The sequence below is a fragment of the Lepisma saccharinum genome, chromosome 10 (assembly GCF_977018435.1).
Source record: "Lepisma saccharinum chromosome 10, izLepSacc3.1, whole genome shotgun sequence".
Classification (NCBI taxonomy): domain Eukaryota; kingdom Metazoa; phylum Arthropoda; class Insecta; order Zygentoma; family Lepismatidae; genus Lepisma; species Lepisma saccharinum.
This window is the reverse complement of record NC_139238.1, coordinates 12,139,925-12,157,794: the sequence shown is the minus strand read 5'-3', so window position 1 is coordinate 12,157,794 and position 17,870 is coordinate 12,139,925. Positions and strand designations below refer to the sequence as shown.

Here is a 17,870-nt window from a genome sequence, read left to right as displayed (position 1 = left end):
TGGGCGTTGCTGTATTAACAGTGTGCAATAATATTCCCAAGAGAGAAAGAAACTGGATTATATTTGGTGTAAAGATCAAGAGTCAGGGAAACATATCTGCAGAGTGAAACTGCCGCATGGTGCTCATAGTTGCCAACCCAGTGATTCAATTTTCTGCTTTTAGTTGTGGAGTGATATGCCCACAGAAATTAAGTACAATATGTCCATGGGCATTATTATGATAAGAAAGGACCACAATGTGACTGGATCCAGTGTATTCGTTATAGTATGTGGATGCATGAAATGTGTATCAAATTCACGTCCATGTGTCCAAAGTGTAATGCAATTTCACACAAATGTAAACAGTAAAAGAGGCTATGGTAAATTCAAAATAAATGTTGCTACAAACGCTATGCTTGTCTGTACAAATGATTCTCTGTTTACGAAACAAACGTTAATAATCTTCCAATTAATGCTGTCTATTATTTTCCTTTAAATATGTCATATCAAGTTTTACAACAATTGTTTCTTGTATTGGTCATTTTACCCCTAATGGGTGGGCATTTTACCCTGAACACGGGGTTCTCTCTGGTTCTTTTGCTACAAGACTTACAGTAATAAAACGTATAGGAAACAATAACAAATCATGTAGCTTTCATTTGACATCCTTTTCATTGAGACACTCCTTCATTTCGCGAAGCTATAAACAGCCAAAAAAAAAATATGGGCGTATTCCCCCGAGTGACTGATTGTTGGTTTATCCGTCAGGTGATTTCCATGTATATTGAAGTATTTGTTTTCTAGGCAACATTGTGGATACTATTATCACATTTTTACAAATTGACAGGTAAATGAGTCTATGACCATTATCGTTGGTATTTTCATGTAAGCTGTGCCTTCCAATAGTTTCGTTATATTCTTTTTCTTTCCTACCCATCATTAGAGACAGGATTGGCGAGAGTCCGTCTGAGCCATCTGGTGGCCCTTGTTGTCCCCTCCTAGGCATACTTCCTCAATTGGCATGATTTATGGTGATGATAAACTTCCCTATCGCTACAAATCTTGTATGTTGGTTCGAAAAACTCTTTTCATCTATCTCTACTCTAACGTGGATTTGTACAATGATTTTCCTGCTATTAATCTTAACCAAAAAATCATACAACCTTGTTCATATTGTGCGTGCTCGACATGAACTTCCTATTAATTGTGTCCATGACCTTGCATTTATCTTGTAGAATCGTGCTCGAGTATTTAAGGACCTTTGCGAAACGTTCTGTCAATCTGCTTTTCACCTGAGTGCACTTGCGTTGCAATACCACCGACAATGTTCCTGCTTGTAGGCTTCGTATTTACTTGTCTGCTCCAGTCTATCATGGCTGAAGAAGGAGTGGTAAGTATTATTTTTACGTACCAACCTTTAAATTCGTTTATTTACTAATAAGGAGAGGGTAGGCCTTAGGAAATTGACTTTGGGACGGGACTTCGTATAGTGGTAGTTTGCCCTACAGTTATTGATATGCAAAGGTACTACAGCAAACTAGCTAGCCATTTCCGAGAAAGAGCGATTGAAAATTTTCCATGTTCGCAGTGCCGGATCTACAAGCCGCAAAACAATGCAGTGCGGTAGAACCCGGAGACAAGTAAGCCTTTAGGAGGCCTGAGACCACTTACATAGTATGTAGAGGGTTCGTATGTGCGTATGAAAAAAACTAGTTACTCAGGAATACAAAAACGAATACAATAAATAAAATAAAGTTCCCTGTGCCTATAGCACGGTGCCATGAAGGCACATTTGGAGTATATTTTCGATGTCGGCCATCTTGGAGGTGATGTGATCAGCACCACGATACGGCTGCCTTTAGACCACCACCATTCCCCTGTACCATTTGATTTGAGGCTGGGTGGGCCCTAGAGTCACTTTATCAGGTTAAGATTTCACGGGTTATCAGTGAGGCTTGTAAATTAAGTCCAATTTTCTAAAGTTTAAAACTATTAAAAGAAGGTTAATTATGTGGGGGAGGAGCCATTAAAAATATATAACTGGGAGGCTGCAACAGGGCAGTGAAGGTACAGATAACTTTCCAAAGTCTAGAGAATCTTCTAAATACTTGAAGCTACTTAGACTTCAGTTCATAAAGAAGACGAACGAATATAATAGTAATAGCTGCTGTTCATGTTCTGTGAATTTATTCTTCAGCAAGTTGTGAGCTGCTGTTTACGTTTTTCACTCTTCACTGCAAACAAATTATACATCATACTTTTACCTAATGCCAAGGGCGGCTGACGGCAGAGCCAGGGGGACCCCTGTCCCCCGCCTGGCTACGGGCCGAGCGATGAAGGTTTCTTCAGCCTATCTTTAATCAGGAAAAAGTTAGGACTGCATGAGTGTAACAAATGTATCATTTTCCAGGTGTGAGAAAACAGTGTCATGTGATATATATATATATATATATATATCACCCCCCACCACATTTAAAAATTTTGAGTTGAATTCAATATGGCTGACGTCCGCTTGGAACACAACAATTTGGTTCCCCTTGAGCCCAACCTGTTTCTATCATGACCAATTGTACCCAGCCTAACTCCTTTACATTTTATAGGAGGTGATAAGGAACTTTTGAATCACCCTCTAGGCCGTTATATGTGACTTTGTCAACATGAGATCAAGAATTACACACACACACACACACACACACACACACACACACATACATTATGTATGTAGGTAGAGGAGGCCTTTAGTAATATTTGGCGGGGAGGGCAAGATTTGTAGATTCAACACCGCACGTGTGCCTCATAATTTTGTTAAAGATTTTTGTTTGGTTTTGTTTGTTTATTTATTTTTACACGGTTAACAAAATGTTAAGCTAGTATAGGAGCTACAGCTGACAACGGGCCATATTAATGGTGACGTCACAGCACGACTGAGCACGATTTGAGTCTAAACAAATGTGACATTGAATTTTCCATCCGAAGGGGTAGCTTTAAGTATTGTGACAGCAGTTATGAAACAAAAATTTTGATGTGTATCGTACATCCATGTAAAGATGAGATTGAGGAGAATACGTTGATATACAGGGTGTCAGAATTGAAACGCTCTAATTTTGAATGCTTGTATTAAACATAATATACAGTCAAGAACAGTGTGGTAGGTGGTATATGGTAACTTAGCTGTGGAAATTTTAAATAGGTAATGAATTGTAAGGATTCATTTATTTTGTATTGTTCCAGGTGCTGAAAAGTGAAAATGACAATCAATGCTGAAAAAGAGCAAACTGTGTGGTGGTACACAGAATTGGATGCATAAAGCTTAAGACGCTCGTGAAGCACATCGTGGACTTTGGATTTTGGGAACGAACGGATTTCTTGAGACTTCGTGCAAATGCGTCTGCAATGCGCTGAATGTTTTCATCTGGTGTTTGTGATTGGACACCAACATTTCTCTGAGCGACAAATCCTGTCTCTAGAAACGCTGCTTTCCACGCTTGATTCTCTTGGCATCGGGAGGGTCTCTGTGATACTCTGCACGAAACTGTCGTTGAACTGCAATAACGGATCCCAATTCTGCGCACCTGGAACGATACAAAATATAAACGAATCCTTACAATTCATTACCTATTTAAAATTTCCACAGCTAAGCTACTATATACCACCTACCACACTGTTCTTGCCTGTATTATGTTTAATATAAGCATTTGAAAATAGATCGTTTCAATTCGGACACACTACACATACCTTACAGGGAATAAGGCTGAGAATAACTGGAGTATTCCTATTCCGAACACAGCAGAAGCTCAACCGAGCCAGTCCGAGCTCACCTTCAGTGATGCTGCCGATATGAATTCTGAGAGTGAAGCGCCGCCGCCAATTGGCTGCCGTTTCGGATCGGAAGGCATTCGCTTTTCTCGATTTCCTCATTCACTTATTCCTTTAATTCTCCTCTGTAATGGATGTGTAATACATCGACGTATTCTCCGAAATCTCATCTTTGCATCGATGTTCGATAAGCATCACATTTTGTTTCCTTAACTGCTGTCACAATTCTTAAAGCTACCCCTTCCGATGGAAAATTCAATTATTTCCAATATGTTAAAACCACATGTCTACTTTGTCTGGACTCAGTCTTGCTGCGTGACGTCACACTAATATGGTCCACAGAGGGCAGATAAGAAGACTTTCACAAATCATTGGTTATTTGGGGATGTGGTTCAAGGACTAACACCGCAACACAAGAGGGTGGGCATTTCCACATTTTTGAGAAGCATACAAGCAACCATAAACTTTCATTTCCCTTCGGCTGTCTCTGGATAGCTCCCTTCGGATTATCCAAATAAATTGTTGGAAAATTACAATTACAAATGATTTTTTAACATTGGCTACAATAGAAATTTTAAGGAGAATACATTTCATTTCGAATTCGTATTATCCAAGTTCGAATTACAAAGAGTTCTGGGTTTTAGGGCGATCAGATAACTTTTGGAGAAGTATGCAAAAATATGACAAATATTAATCTGCAACAAAGGTGAGGATGTGTAATTGCAAATTTCTCTGAAGATGATCAGATTCTCGGTATTTTCGGACTTAACTATGCATACAGTGGCGGCGATTAGAGGTCGGGGGGCAGTTACCCCCCTACGTTTTGCCACTTTTGCCCCCACACTATGCTAATTTTTTTCTACAAAGGGAAATATACTGTCTTTGCCCCCCACCCAGTTTTGGCATCTTGCCCCCCCTGGTTTTGGAACCCAATCGCCACCGCTGTATGCATACATAATGAATGTTCGTAGTAAATCTGACACTGATTAAGATAGAAGATACAAAGTGAAATTCTGGTAATCTTGTGACACATGCTAATTCGTATAATTTTATTTCTTTTTTTTTCCAGTGTGATATGTACAAGCTATACTTGAGTGACTTCTCAAATTGCGCCGTAGATGACGATAGGCGCCTGTCCATCAATGCGACATTCCCCATGCCTACAAATTGCATGACCAAACCAAAGGGATGCGTCGTCATAAGTAAAGCTTTCGGTGAAGATCCATCATTAGTATCTGTGAGTTCATTCTACTTTATCTATTTGTTAGAAAGTGCAAGGTTCTTCGAAGATCGCTGACTCGCGAACATATGACGAGCACGACGATGTCGCAACTCAGGACGTCCCAATTCACGAACTATGACGAAAGTTCCCAATTCAGGAAAAGATATTTTCACGAGGAATGTTTGAAGTGGGAGCATTCCAAACTCAGAAACCGATGCCTCGGAAGGGAGGGGGGAGAGGTAAGGACCGCTTTCTCAGAGGTTCTTATCGTTACTTCACGTTTTCATTGGAATTTCCATAGTTCCTGAGTTGGGAAGACATTTCACTGAAATATCCAACAGGTATAGACCAGCTCCTGAAATTGAACTGTTTTCATTGGAATTTCCATAGTTCCTGAGCTGGGAAGACATTTCACTGAAATATCCAACAGGTATAGACCAGCTCCTGAAATGGAACTGTTTTCATTGGAATTTCCATAGTTCCTGAGCTGGGAAGACATTTCACCGAAATATCCAACAGGTATAGACCAGCTCCTGAAATGGAACTGTTTTAATTGAAATTTCCATAGTTCCTGAGCTGGGAAGACATTTCACTGAAATATCCAACAGGTATAGACCAGCTCCTGAAATGGAACTGTTTTCATTGGAATTTCCATAGTTCCTGAGCTGGGAAGACATTTCACCGAAATATCCAACAGGTATAGACCAGCTCCTGAAATGGAACTGTTTTAATTGAAATTTCCATAGTTCCTGAGCTGGGAAGACATTTCACTGAAATATCCAACAGGTATAGACCAGCTCCCGAAATGGAACTGTTTTCATTGTAATTTCCATAGTTCCTAAGCTGGGAAGACATTTCACCGAAATATCCAACAGGTATAGACCAGCTCCTGAAATGGAACTGTTTTAATTGAAATTTCCATAGTTCCTGAGCTGGGAAGACATTTCACTGAAATATCCAACAGGTATAGACCAGCTCCCGAAATGGAACTGTTTTAATTGAAATTTCCATAGTTCCTGAGCTGGGAAGACATTTCACTGAAATATCCAACAGGTATAGACCAGCTCCTGAAGTGGAACTGTTTTAATTGAAATTTCCATAGTTCCTGAATTGGGAAGACATTTCACTGAAATATCCAACAGGTATAGACCAGCTCCTGAAACGGAACTGTTTTCATTGGAATTTCCATAGTTCCTGAGCTGGGAAGACATTTCACTGAAATATCCAACTGGTATAGACCAGCTCCTGAAATGGAACTGTTTTCATTGGAAAACATTGATAGTTCTTGAGCTGGGAATAAATCACTACAGCACCGACGCTACTACACCAGAGATCCCGAGTTCGAATCCCGGCATGGGTATTCTTTGCGACTGTCTCTTCATCAATTTCATCATAGCCATCACTCATCCTTGGCAAAAAGTGGAAGAAATTGCGGGGGGGAGAGCGTAAGTGTCCCCCTTGCCCACTTACGCCTATGCATTGAAAATACATTATTACCACGCTTCATATTATACTTTATTATATAAATATATTGTTATTAAGGTTACGAGGTGCATGATTGAAAAAGAAAGAAAGGCATAAAAAATATCGGGCAGAGGAAGTAATCAGTGACATGCCACGAAGGGTGGTATGCCTAGAAGGATGTGGGGGCATTCTTTCTTTAGGACATTCGGGTGAAATGGAGGGTTTATAATCCCCACTTACCCTAACAGACATGCCGCTGGCATTTATTACAAAAAAATCTTTGAGTATTGGTTAAGAAGATATTTCGAAACGAAATTATGTAGACTTTAAGATATTGTGTACCGTATGTACAATTTTCAATGTACATATTTGAATCGTCACTCAACGTACAATAAACTAAATGTACAAATTGTTCTGACAAATTACATTAAGCTGCATTCTACTTGTATGGTCTAGATTTAAGTGTTTGATATCTATCATAATCATTTTTTTCTCTCTGCGCAAGGTAGTAGCTAATTGTACACATTACTATTTGGAATGGTTAAACTACAGCGCCTCGTATTCAAGGCGCTGCAGTCAAACCCTTAAACGCTTCAGCTGTTTTCCCAGTGTGCGCGCGAGTGGCCAGCGTGCTTTGGCGGGAAATTTAAAATTCGACAACGTTTTAAATAAAATATTATATCTCGGATACTACGTACAGTAGAGTTACAAATCATGCCTACTTTTGTTAAGTGCAGATTGAGCTATAAGCCTATGTAAAAAAGAAAACAAATTCTTTTCATCAAGTAGAAGGAGAAATGAAGCACTTATGTTTTGTGAAATTTCAAATTCAGCCGGTCCCCGCAAATCCATCGCTGGAACGTGGTAGTTAAAAATAGTACCAACATGTTGTCATGTACACGTTCTACTCACAATGCATAAAATATACATGTTTATTGATACTTTCAGAGGGAAAAATTATTTTCCATAATAATACAACACGTCTCGTATATGTATCTGAAAGTATTAACAATGCAGGAGCATTCCATGTCAAAGTATCCCTGAATATATTTTTTTAAAAATGTAATGCAATGCTGAAACGTTATTCTATCTTGAGAGTTAACAATCTAAGATTGTCATTTGAATAGAAATTCAAGTATTTTACATAATTAAGTTAGAAAGTAGAAGGTATTTTATGTATTGTTGCTTTATTGTAACTTTTTGATGATACCAAGAAACATTTAAATACTCCTTTAACTGTTGTATTTCACATTTAAACTCAATTAGAAAATCCAAAGGTCAAAACCTTCTGTCTTTGTCTTCAGTAATTTATTTTTCATCATTTAAAAATTCACAGAAGTTAAAATCTATTTCTTATTAAGTAAAGAGGCAGTGCTTCATTTGTCCACCCGTGACCCAAAATTGTTCATTTACAGGTGTAAATGTGGGAAAGTATTCTAGCGAGGTAGTTATGCTTAATAAACAATGTTAAGTTTCATAATTAATTGTACAAAAGCTGTAAGTAAAATGTTGCTTAACAATCAGTAGAATAGTTACATTAATATAAAAAAATTAGTGTGTGCGTCCCAGCCATAATTCATTAATATGTCAAATTCATAAATTAATTTGTTTAATATGAAATAAAGAAGAAATCCCTCAACAGTGAAAAGAATCCATAATTGTTCCTGTGTTTAAAAAAGGTGATAAAATGAACTGCAATAATTACCGTGGAATTTCTCTACTCTCAACAACATATAAAATATTATCTAACATTCTTACAACAAGACTAACCCCATATGCTAATGAAATTATAGGTGATTATCAATGTGGATTTAAACGCAACAGATCAACTACAGATCAAATTTTTCACATCAGACAGACACTTGAAAAAAAGTGGGCATATAATCAAAATGTCCATCAGCTATTCATTGATTTCAAAAAAGCATATGATTCGGTCAAAAGAGATAAATTATATAATATATTAGTAGAGTTTGGAATACCTAAGAAGCTTGTTAGTATGATAAAAATATGCACCAGTGAAACAGAAAGTAAAATTCGTGTGGGTATTAATATATCTGACAAATTTACAATTCATGATGGGTTAAAACAAGGAGATGCATTATCTCCATTTCTCTTTAATTTTGCCTTAGAATATGCTGGTAGGAAGGTAAACGAAACTAAAGAAGGACTAAAATTAAATGGTGTGACTCAGTTGTTAGCATATGCCGATGATGTAGACTTACTGGGGGATGATGTGAATACAATTAAGAATAATGCTAAAATATTTTTCAAAACTGCTAAAGAGATAGGTTTGGAAGTTAACAAAGAGAAAACTAAATATATGCTTACAGGCCGAAACAAAGTGTTAGGTAATAATCAAAATCTAATTATTGATAACAAATCGTTTGAAACAGTTTCCAAATTCAAATACTTAGGAGTAATATTAACAAATGAAAATTATATTAAAGAGGAAATATAAAGTAGGCTTAATTCAGGAAATGCATGTTACTTCTCTCTTCATAAACTTTTGTCTTCTCGTTTAATATCTAAGAAACTAAAAGTTAAAATATACAAAACAGTAATTTTGCCTGGAGTATTATATGGGTGTGTAACTTGGTCCCTTACATTGAAAGAGGAACATAAATTAAGAGTATTTGAAAATAAGATCCTTAGGAAAATCTTTGGACCTAAAAGGGATGAGGAGACAGGTGAGTGGAGAAGGTTACATAATTTAGAACTACATAATTTGTATTCATGTCCAGACATTATTAAAATAATTAAATCAAGAAGACTTAGGTGGGCAGGCCATGTGGCACGAATGGGAGAGGAAAGAGGAGTTTACAGGATTCTTGTTGGGAAACCTGATGGTAAGAGACCAGTAGGAAGGCCAAGACGAAGATGGAGGGACAACGTCGAGATGGACCTAAGGGAAATCGGTAGGGATGGAAAAGAGTATATAGATCTTGCTCAAGATAGGGACAGATGGAAGGCCTGTGTTGCTGCAGCCATGAACCTTCGGGTTTAAGAAGGCTAGAGAGTTAGTTAGTTAGTCCCAGCCATAATAAACAAATGGCTCTGTAGTAAAATTTCACTTCACTAATCCAAACATGTGTCAACGAACATTATCGGATACGCAGTACAGGGTATCCGGACTAGAGGTATACAAAAATAACTACTTATAATGCAAACACTTACTTATATAGGCGATTAAAATTATCCTATATGCCATCTGGTGAGATTTTCCGCATCTGCTCTATGTAGGATACGGTGCTGTGTTGATGTCTCAAAGCATGGGAAATGTGTTCGAAAGAGTAACGACTACTGTTCAGTTTTTCGCTCCAAATCGTTTTGTGGGTCAGGACAAGTGAAAAGTTTACATCTGTTTCCACCCCGTGGAATCAACAAAATGAAATTTGTAAATAAATCAGGGAAAACAGAATTGTGTGACAGAAGATTGGCATGGACTGATAACATTGAAATGCGGTAAGGAAATTACGAAGAATGCATGAGTCCGTTCACTTTATTTTCCGAAAGATGATTCTATTACCATGAAAGTAGAGTTTTAAATTGTTCCTTATGAATAAAACATTTTTTTCGAAAACAATGTTCTATCCCAGACCTTGTCGGTGGTATTATCTATTATCACCGCTATTATGTATGAAATTTGGAACAGATGCAAGTCAATTGCACAGACTAGAAATGAATTAAGTCAATTAAGTGCGAGGATAAAAATAGTTTGAGAATTAATTAATGTCTGTAATCATAAAGGTAACCAGAAAAAGATAATCCACATGCTAATGTTGCTGTTTCATTCAGTAAGTCCTTTTTCAGTGAAGATAGCCTCGATGAAATTGTGAATTCTCTTATTATTATTGTGTTATTAAACCAGTCTGCCTTTTTGGGGGAAGAACTGCAACGGTATGTTTAAATTTTTCTCCTGCCCAAGCTTTGCAAATGCAGGCTAATTGCTTTATTTTCAAATCATTTCCGAGAGCTCCAGTTACAACGTGAGATGCAGATGAAACCACAGCACCAGTGTTTATACATTACTTCCGTCTGCGTTTTCGTGATATTTTTTGCGTATCATAATTAGATGATTCGTTCTCAGCACAGCTTCACGTTCGTTAAAGTTCCTGAAATTCACATCGCATTCGTAATATTTAAGAATATCGCGTAATTTAAAAGTGTCTTCCATACCAGCCATGACAACACGCTGCTATTATGTTATTACTGAATGTAAACAAAGATCTATCCTACATAGAGAAGCCATATTGGAAGCGACACTAGCACTCAGGTGGTAATTATAATCGCGAATTGTCTCGTATGATCGACACATGATTTCAGTAGTCCATTTGTATGATCAATATTGCTGTTGTCACGCGCGTTTCTGAATGAAACGTTTCCTGAACATTCGATCGGAAGATGGGGCCCAACTGCCTGGCCACCAAGATCACCAGATTTGTCACCATTAGACTTTTTTGCATGGAGCATCAGTAAAGATGTTGTGTACAAGAGGGAAGTTCACGATTTATGTGATTTGAGACTGCGTATCTTTGCTCTAGGAACGCCTGAAATGCTGGTCAACACTTGGCAGGAGCTGTAGTATTGTTTGGATATCTGTCGAGCTACAGATGGCGCCCACATTCAGGTGTACAAGTGAACATAAAAAACTTTCTGAGTTACTTTGTACCTCACCTCACTTAGTACTCCGGCAGTTTGTTTCTTTATACAGCATACTTGCAGAAGATACAATTTAACCTTAATTTTCTTCCGCACCCCCTTCAGCAATCCCCTACGTTCAACTGAAAACACTAACCCTTAGGGTGTCATATTATGTCATGTCGTCATATGGAGCGCCGAATGTTAAGTACTGAAGTAAGACCGTTATTATTGTACGTAACAGCCTAAAGCTTCATGTTAGTTTTTTTCTTTTTCCTTTTGACATTGTTGATAAACTGTTTATTTTCCGCCTACTTGTTCTTCCTCACACTGGAGCACAAGTTTTAGCTGCTCTCAAGGTATCACCAAGTCGTGCTCAGGAAATTATTTATTGTGAGTTGTAACGTGAAGGGTAGTTTTCTTGTTAAAATACGTTCTGTGTAATTGTTTCAAGAAACATGTCTAGTAAACGTACCATTTCAGGCTTTTTAAAAACCGGTTAGGAAGAGGCCCAATGCTCACGAAGAAATTTTACAGTTCGTTGTTGGGAATAGTGCGGTAGAAGGGATGTTAACGAAGACAAAATTGCTGTGCACTTTGCGTTTTGTCCTGAAGTGTCTATATATTTTGTATCGCCATGGGTTAAATTGAAAAGGTTCAAAAAATGTGTTTTTAAGGGCAAGGGTAATTTCATTTTGTATTTCACTACATAGTTCAATAACACTGTAACGTGTATCTGAATGTTTACACTGTACGACCACTTTCTTGGAGTAAAAGACCTAATACATATCATCATGGTCGTCCAGGGGGAGGGCAAGAGGGGCACAGGCTCCCTGGAAAATGAATGTCAATCTAAAGTTATTATATTTCACACATATAATTTCATTTCAGTCAGTAATTTATGTTAATCAGTGGCGGCGATTAGGGTGCAGTTGCCCTCCGCTTTTTGCTTATTTTTAGCCCCGCACTATGCTAAACCTTATCTACCAAGGGAAAGTAAACTGTCCTCCCCCTCCCCCCGTTTTGGCACCTTGCTCCACCAGTTTTGAAAGGTTGCATGGGTGTTTCATGTTTTCCTTATTTTCATCATCGCAAAAGGTTTACAGATGCTAAAAAATATGTGTGTATCTTTGTATAGCTGTAGCTCGAACACCCTGTATGTTTCAAAAGTAACATACTGCATGAATATTGTGTATATGTAGATTTTCATTTTCATCCTGTTTTGTTTTTTTCAATGTATAGTATGCATGTTCAACATAATTGGGAGATGTATTCTGTACTGAACTAAGAAATATTTTATAAATGAAAAGAAAGGTATTTAAACTCTCAAATTACGGAGGTATACAAACTGAACAATTTACAATAATGAGCCACATAAAGCATACCAGAATATCGATCACGGGACAGGTTCCTCTAAATAGAATTAGAGCACCACCAAATTCTTTGAGTTTCAAGAGCATAACTGATACTACTCAAGCCCAATTAACAGCGATAATAATAGGGTATCTAATCCTAGTCTAAACATATCACTTTCATAGAATTAATAATTATAACAGAACAGATAAATATTTAAAAAGTTCACCTCCCAAATAAAATATAAACTAAGAATTTATTATTACTACAATTAAGGTAGTCAATCCTCCATTTATGCCCCCTTGTCTAACCGCGGCAGCTACCACAAATTTACCCGGACAACATTATTAAAAATTAAAACCCTGTAATCTAAATTACATTATAGCTACTAAAACAAATTTATACAACGAACAACATGAAACCACCATCCGGTCAGGGGCAGCGGAATAGATTTACCTCTCTTTATTAAATACATATATGAAGTTTGAATAAGGAGATTTAAGTCAGAATAAAACTTTAATTTAAATTAAAAAGAGGTACAATTTATTACATAAAATGGATTATATTAAACTCAATTATAATTAGAAATAATATCACGAAAATTTCCCCCCCAATAATTTTATCATACCTTTTCGGTGCCAGCTTGGCGTTTAAGAAGAAAATGTCAGGCTTTTAAAATGTATTTTTTTAATTTCCGTAGGGCGATGTTGAAGTTCGCGAACATTCATTAATGGCAAATGGGAAGAAGATTTTCGAGAAGTTTTCAGATGACATATGCAATGAGATGGCGAAGCAAACAAATCCCGACGATAAAGACATTGAGATGATTCTTGTTGCTATGCAAATGAAAAACATGACTTGTCCTCAACCTGCGGTAAGTGCTAAGTTTTCAACGGACACTTTTATTTATCTCTTCGTTAAAAAAAATGGCACTTCATATTTATAATTGAATACCATTATTTAGACATGTTTGTTGCATTCTTCATTTATGTACCAGGTGTATAAGCTTAAATCTGCTGTTTGCTCATAGATGGCGTTAGTGAGCGTATGAAGCTACCATGAGCACGCCATACCTGGTGTTTTTATGAGTTGGACATCTGCCAACACAAATCAGTGCACATCGTTAGCAGGTGCAGACAACAACAGACAGTGTTCCTGTGGTAAGCATGTCTAGTTTTGTGCCAGAAAAAGAGCATATGCGGGAAGCTCTGCTTTTCTGCTTCCATTTGAAGAAATCGGCTGCCGAATCGCATCGAATGCTTGTGGAGGCCTATGGTGACAGTGCTGTATCGGAAACAACGTGCAGGGATTGGTTTCGTCGGTTCAAAGACGGCAATTTTGACCTGAGCGACAAGAAGCGTGAAAATCGGCCCAGGAAGGTTGAGGACCATCAATTGCAGGCTCTTTTCGACGAGGACGATACCCAAACGCAAAAGATGCTTGCCGAGCAATTGGGTGTTACTCAAGCAGCCATTTCCATGCGTCTACGTGCCATGGGAAAGGTTCAAAAGATCGGAAAATGGGTGCCGCATGAATTGACCGATCGGCAGCTGGAGAGACGCCAAAACACATGCGAAATCTTGCTTGCCAGACAAAAAAGAAAGTCTTTCCTGCATCGGATTGTGACTGGTGATGAAAAGTGGATATATTTCGAGAATCCTAAACGCAAGAAATCGTGGGTTGATCCCGGCCAACCATCAACATCTTCCTCGAGACCAAATCGCTTCGGCCGGAAGACGATGCTGTGTGTTTGGTGGGATCAACAGGGCATCGTCTACTTTGAGCTGTTGAAACCTGGTGAAACTGTCACTGCCCACCGCTACCACCAACAACTGATCAAATTGCACCGTGCTCTGTGTGACAAAAGAGCGGATTATCAAGAAAGACATGACAAGCTGATTTTCCTCCACGACAACGCCCCATCACACACGTCAAGACTGGTCCAAAACTACTTGGAGACACGCAACTGGGAGGTGCTACCCCATCCCGCCTATTCACCAGACCTGGCCCCTTCCGACTACCATCTGTTTTCGTCGATGGGCCACGCCCTCGCTGAGCAGCACTTCGATTCGTATGCAGACGTCCGAAAATGGCTTGATGAGTGGTTTGCCTCGAAAGAGAAGGACTTTTTTTGGCGTGGTATCCACAAATTGCCCGAGAGATGGGCAAAATGTGTAGCTCGCGAGGGCAAGTACTTTGAATAAATTTCTTGTTGCTTTCTATGAACAAACCATGTGTTTTTCTGACTACAAAACAGCAGATTTAAGCTTATACACCTGGTATTTGAATATACAAATGTTTATTTTTTACTTATTTCGTTTCTCGTTCTCATGTAATACATAGATATCTTTGATTTTAAATATATTTATGAAATATTTATGTTTGCTTGTAAAATAATAATGTTCCTTATTTATTTATTTGCAATTATATGTACAATAATAAGTTGTTGTTACATAATGTATTTGCATCTTTTAGTTTAAACATGTCTCTTTTATTTCTTTTCTTTTTTACAATAGTACAGTTATTACATATTTTGTTTGTGTCTTGAGTTCACAGATGTTCATCTAAATGTTTATGTTTTATTTGTTTTCACTCATACAATAATAAGTTGTTGTTTATCCGATAATTGGCATAATGAACAGATAGAAATATTAAATTAAAATCAAACTTCATTGCTTTAATAGTGATCGGTGGATAATAATAAAAATTACCAAAGCCATCAAGAAAATAATTAAAATTAAAATAAAATTTTTACTTCCATGAGAAAGTGCGTGGGGGACTAATTTACCACAAGAATGCAAATGGATCGCGCCTCTGGTAGGAGACACAATGGTAGTCAGAAGAACGGCGCCTTCCTCCAATGGAAGAATAACAGAGCGGACGGTAGGGTGGCGCCAGTAATACACCACCAAAAAAACACGGCTGTGGGGTAAAAAAGTCCCCCAGCGCGACCGTCGAAGGAGGCGGATGACTTTGCCAAATAATTTCCTCTCAGAAACGTACCATCATTCTTCCAAGAGGGAACAAAATCTACTTCGCCTCCATTTGTTTATGGTGCCGCTCGAACGCGTGTCCGTGTAGCGGCTTGACCGTGCCGCTTGCCGGCGAAATCAGAAGTGAATAACCCCACAACTCAAGCGAACAGATTTATTAAACTATTTCACACTTATAAGTAAATAATCACGTACTGTTGTCACAGAAGTTGGAAATGTTATCTGTGAGAGCCTCCTCGCTGGCGTACAGTTAACGTTGTGGCATTGTAATCAAAAGGTATGGTTGTTAAAGGTCCAGAAGGCTTAAATAAATTCAATTCCGGTCCAGAGAGTAAGTTTCAAATCACAAAAATATGATTTTTATGTGCGAAGTCACACAACGTATGACAACAAAAGTCGCGCCACCCAAACTTTCAAAATTGACATCATGAAAATCTGATATTTACACCGGGTTTGCTGCGTTATAAAGCTTCATCAATTGAGATATGTTTCAATGCTTAAGGCTAGTTTACTGCATAGAGAAAAATATATAAATTAATAACTGGCGGAAGGTAGCGTTAATTCTTTTCCAGAATGCCACTTTTTCGGAGAGAAAAATATAGGAAATTATAAAAAGGTCACTATTAGATGTCTGATGACTGATGCCATATCAATCTGTCATTTGCGACCAATATTGATCATGTGCATAATTTGATAGATTTATGACTGGCTAATATATGGGTTAAGCAAAAAGTGGCATTTTAGCTGGCAACACTAGCAGGTCGAAATTTCGTCAGCAGATGCAAGCAACATGCTTAAACTTTTGAAACACTCTGTAGAATATATGTTTGTTGAATTTGTATGTATGGACACTTCCTATAGTTTTCTTATGGCGTAAACTGATCATGTTAAGCATTGAAAAATATCTCAATTGATGAGGCTTCATGATGCAGAAAACCAGGTGTAAATATCTCTTACAATTTTCATGATGGTAATTTTCAAAGTTTGGGTTGCGCGACTTTTGGAAGACTCTGTAGAAATTATTCTAAAACTTGATTGTTAGTACCCAAAAACTGTAAACGGTAACTGTGATTTATCAAATGACAAACAAATAAATCAATAAGAATTAATCTCGTATAGTGTCCAGAATAAGTTAGGAGGGAAATAAATTTTGTAAAATATGTAATTTCTATTTAATGTTTTAATGCTATGTTTGAATTCTATATAATTCTTCACGTCTCTCGCTTCATAAAGACGAACATTTGTATGTAGCATCGATACTTTGAGAATATAAACCATAAATCAGAAGCAGGCCCGATTGTTCATAAAATTAGTATTGTAGTAGAATTGCAAAGAATTTTGTTTTCTGAATGTGAAGCTTTAAAGAAATGTTCTGTTAAAATAATCCTATTGCGTATTTATGATAGTAAGTAGTAGTATTCTCTCCTCTTTTCAGGCAACCAAATGCATACCCCTAGATTTGGAGTACAGCGTTGCAGAATTTCGCAACAAGTTTCCTATAGTATATGGAAAAAAGTACAGCTTTAGGACAAGACTTTATGACGATGACGAAATGATTTCTTGCTATACGTTTGACTTCAAAATCAGCAAGGCATGATTACATTGAGTAAACTTGATTGGGTTTAACGCAGTATTCCCACTGCATAGCATCCAATAATAAAGAATTATTAAGCTGCAAATTTAATATCTTTGTTCTGTTATTTTATGAATATCCTGAAGCACATTGTACATGTTATATATCGACCAGAGATGTTTCTGTAGATTTCACACCGATGTGACAAGCAGCATGTGGCATGGCATTGAAATAGGGTTACCACATCACTACAAGGGAATAGTAGGACTTCCTATCCCAAAATGTAGAACTTTATGTCAAAATGTAGGACACAAATCATTCGATGTAAATAATATACATTACTAGAACATGATAGTAAAGAACGTATTTTCAGTTTTAGAAAGTTATCTTTTTTTAAAGGATTTCTTAGTTACAAAATGTACAAATTTTTAATCAATAATAAACAGTGCCGGCGATTGGTTCCAAAACCGGGGGCAAGGCGCCAAAACTAGAAGGGAAAAGACAGTATATTTCACTTTGTACATGAAGTTTGGTATAGTGCTGGGGCAAAAGTGGCGAAAATTGGGAGGGGCAACTGCCCCCTCGCCCCCCTAATCGCCGCCACTGATAATAAACATAAATAATACATTTCTTATCACACGTGTTTTCAGTCATATTTTTCGGATGAGCCAATTCTTAAAATTTCGAGTTTAGTCAAAATATACTTATGGAACTATGTAAACTGAAATTATACGAGTACTGAAACAGTACCAAACCTTTTACAGGCACCGTGACAAATTTATTTTCATCACTCCATTGTATAACATAACAGATCAACAACAGATCAAATTTT

General features: G+C 37.5%; 1 protein-coding gene across 1 annotated transcript; it reads left to right on the top strand.

Moving 5' to 3' along the window:
* Positions 1-1,251: 1,251 nt before the first annotated feature.
* Positions 1,252-17,149, top strand: LOC145994204 (uncharacterized). Its single transcript, XM_083130300.1, has 4 exons — positions 1,252-1,369; positions 4,865-5,032; positions 13,173-13,346; positions 16,901-17,149. Exons 1-4 carry the CDS (start codon positions 1,304-1,306, stop codon positions 17,060-17,062), a joined length of 570 nt encoding a protein of 189 aa, XP_082986426.1. The 5' UTR covers positions 1,252-1,303; the 3' UTR covers positions 17,063-17,149.
* The last annotated feature ends 721 nt before the right edge of the window (positions 17,150-17,870 follow it).

What these genes read in the sequence shown, in the direction of transcription:
- LOC145994204 (XM_083130300.1), top strand. Translation starts at nt 1,304, where the DNA reads ATGTTCCTGCTTGTAGGCTTCGTATTTACTTGTCTGCTCCAGTCTATC. An exon ending in TCATGGCTGAAGAAGGAGTG is followed by an intron (nt 1,370 to 4,864) that starts GTAAGTATTATT and finishes TTTTTTTTCCAG; the next exon opens with TGTGATATGTACAAGCTATA. An exon ending in TGACTTGTCCTCAACCTGCG is followed by an intron (nt 13,347 to 16,900) that starts GTAAGTGCTAAG and finishes TCCTCTTTTCAG; the next exon opens with GCAACCAAATGCATACCCCT.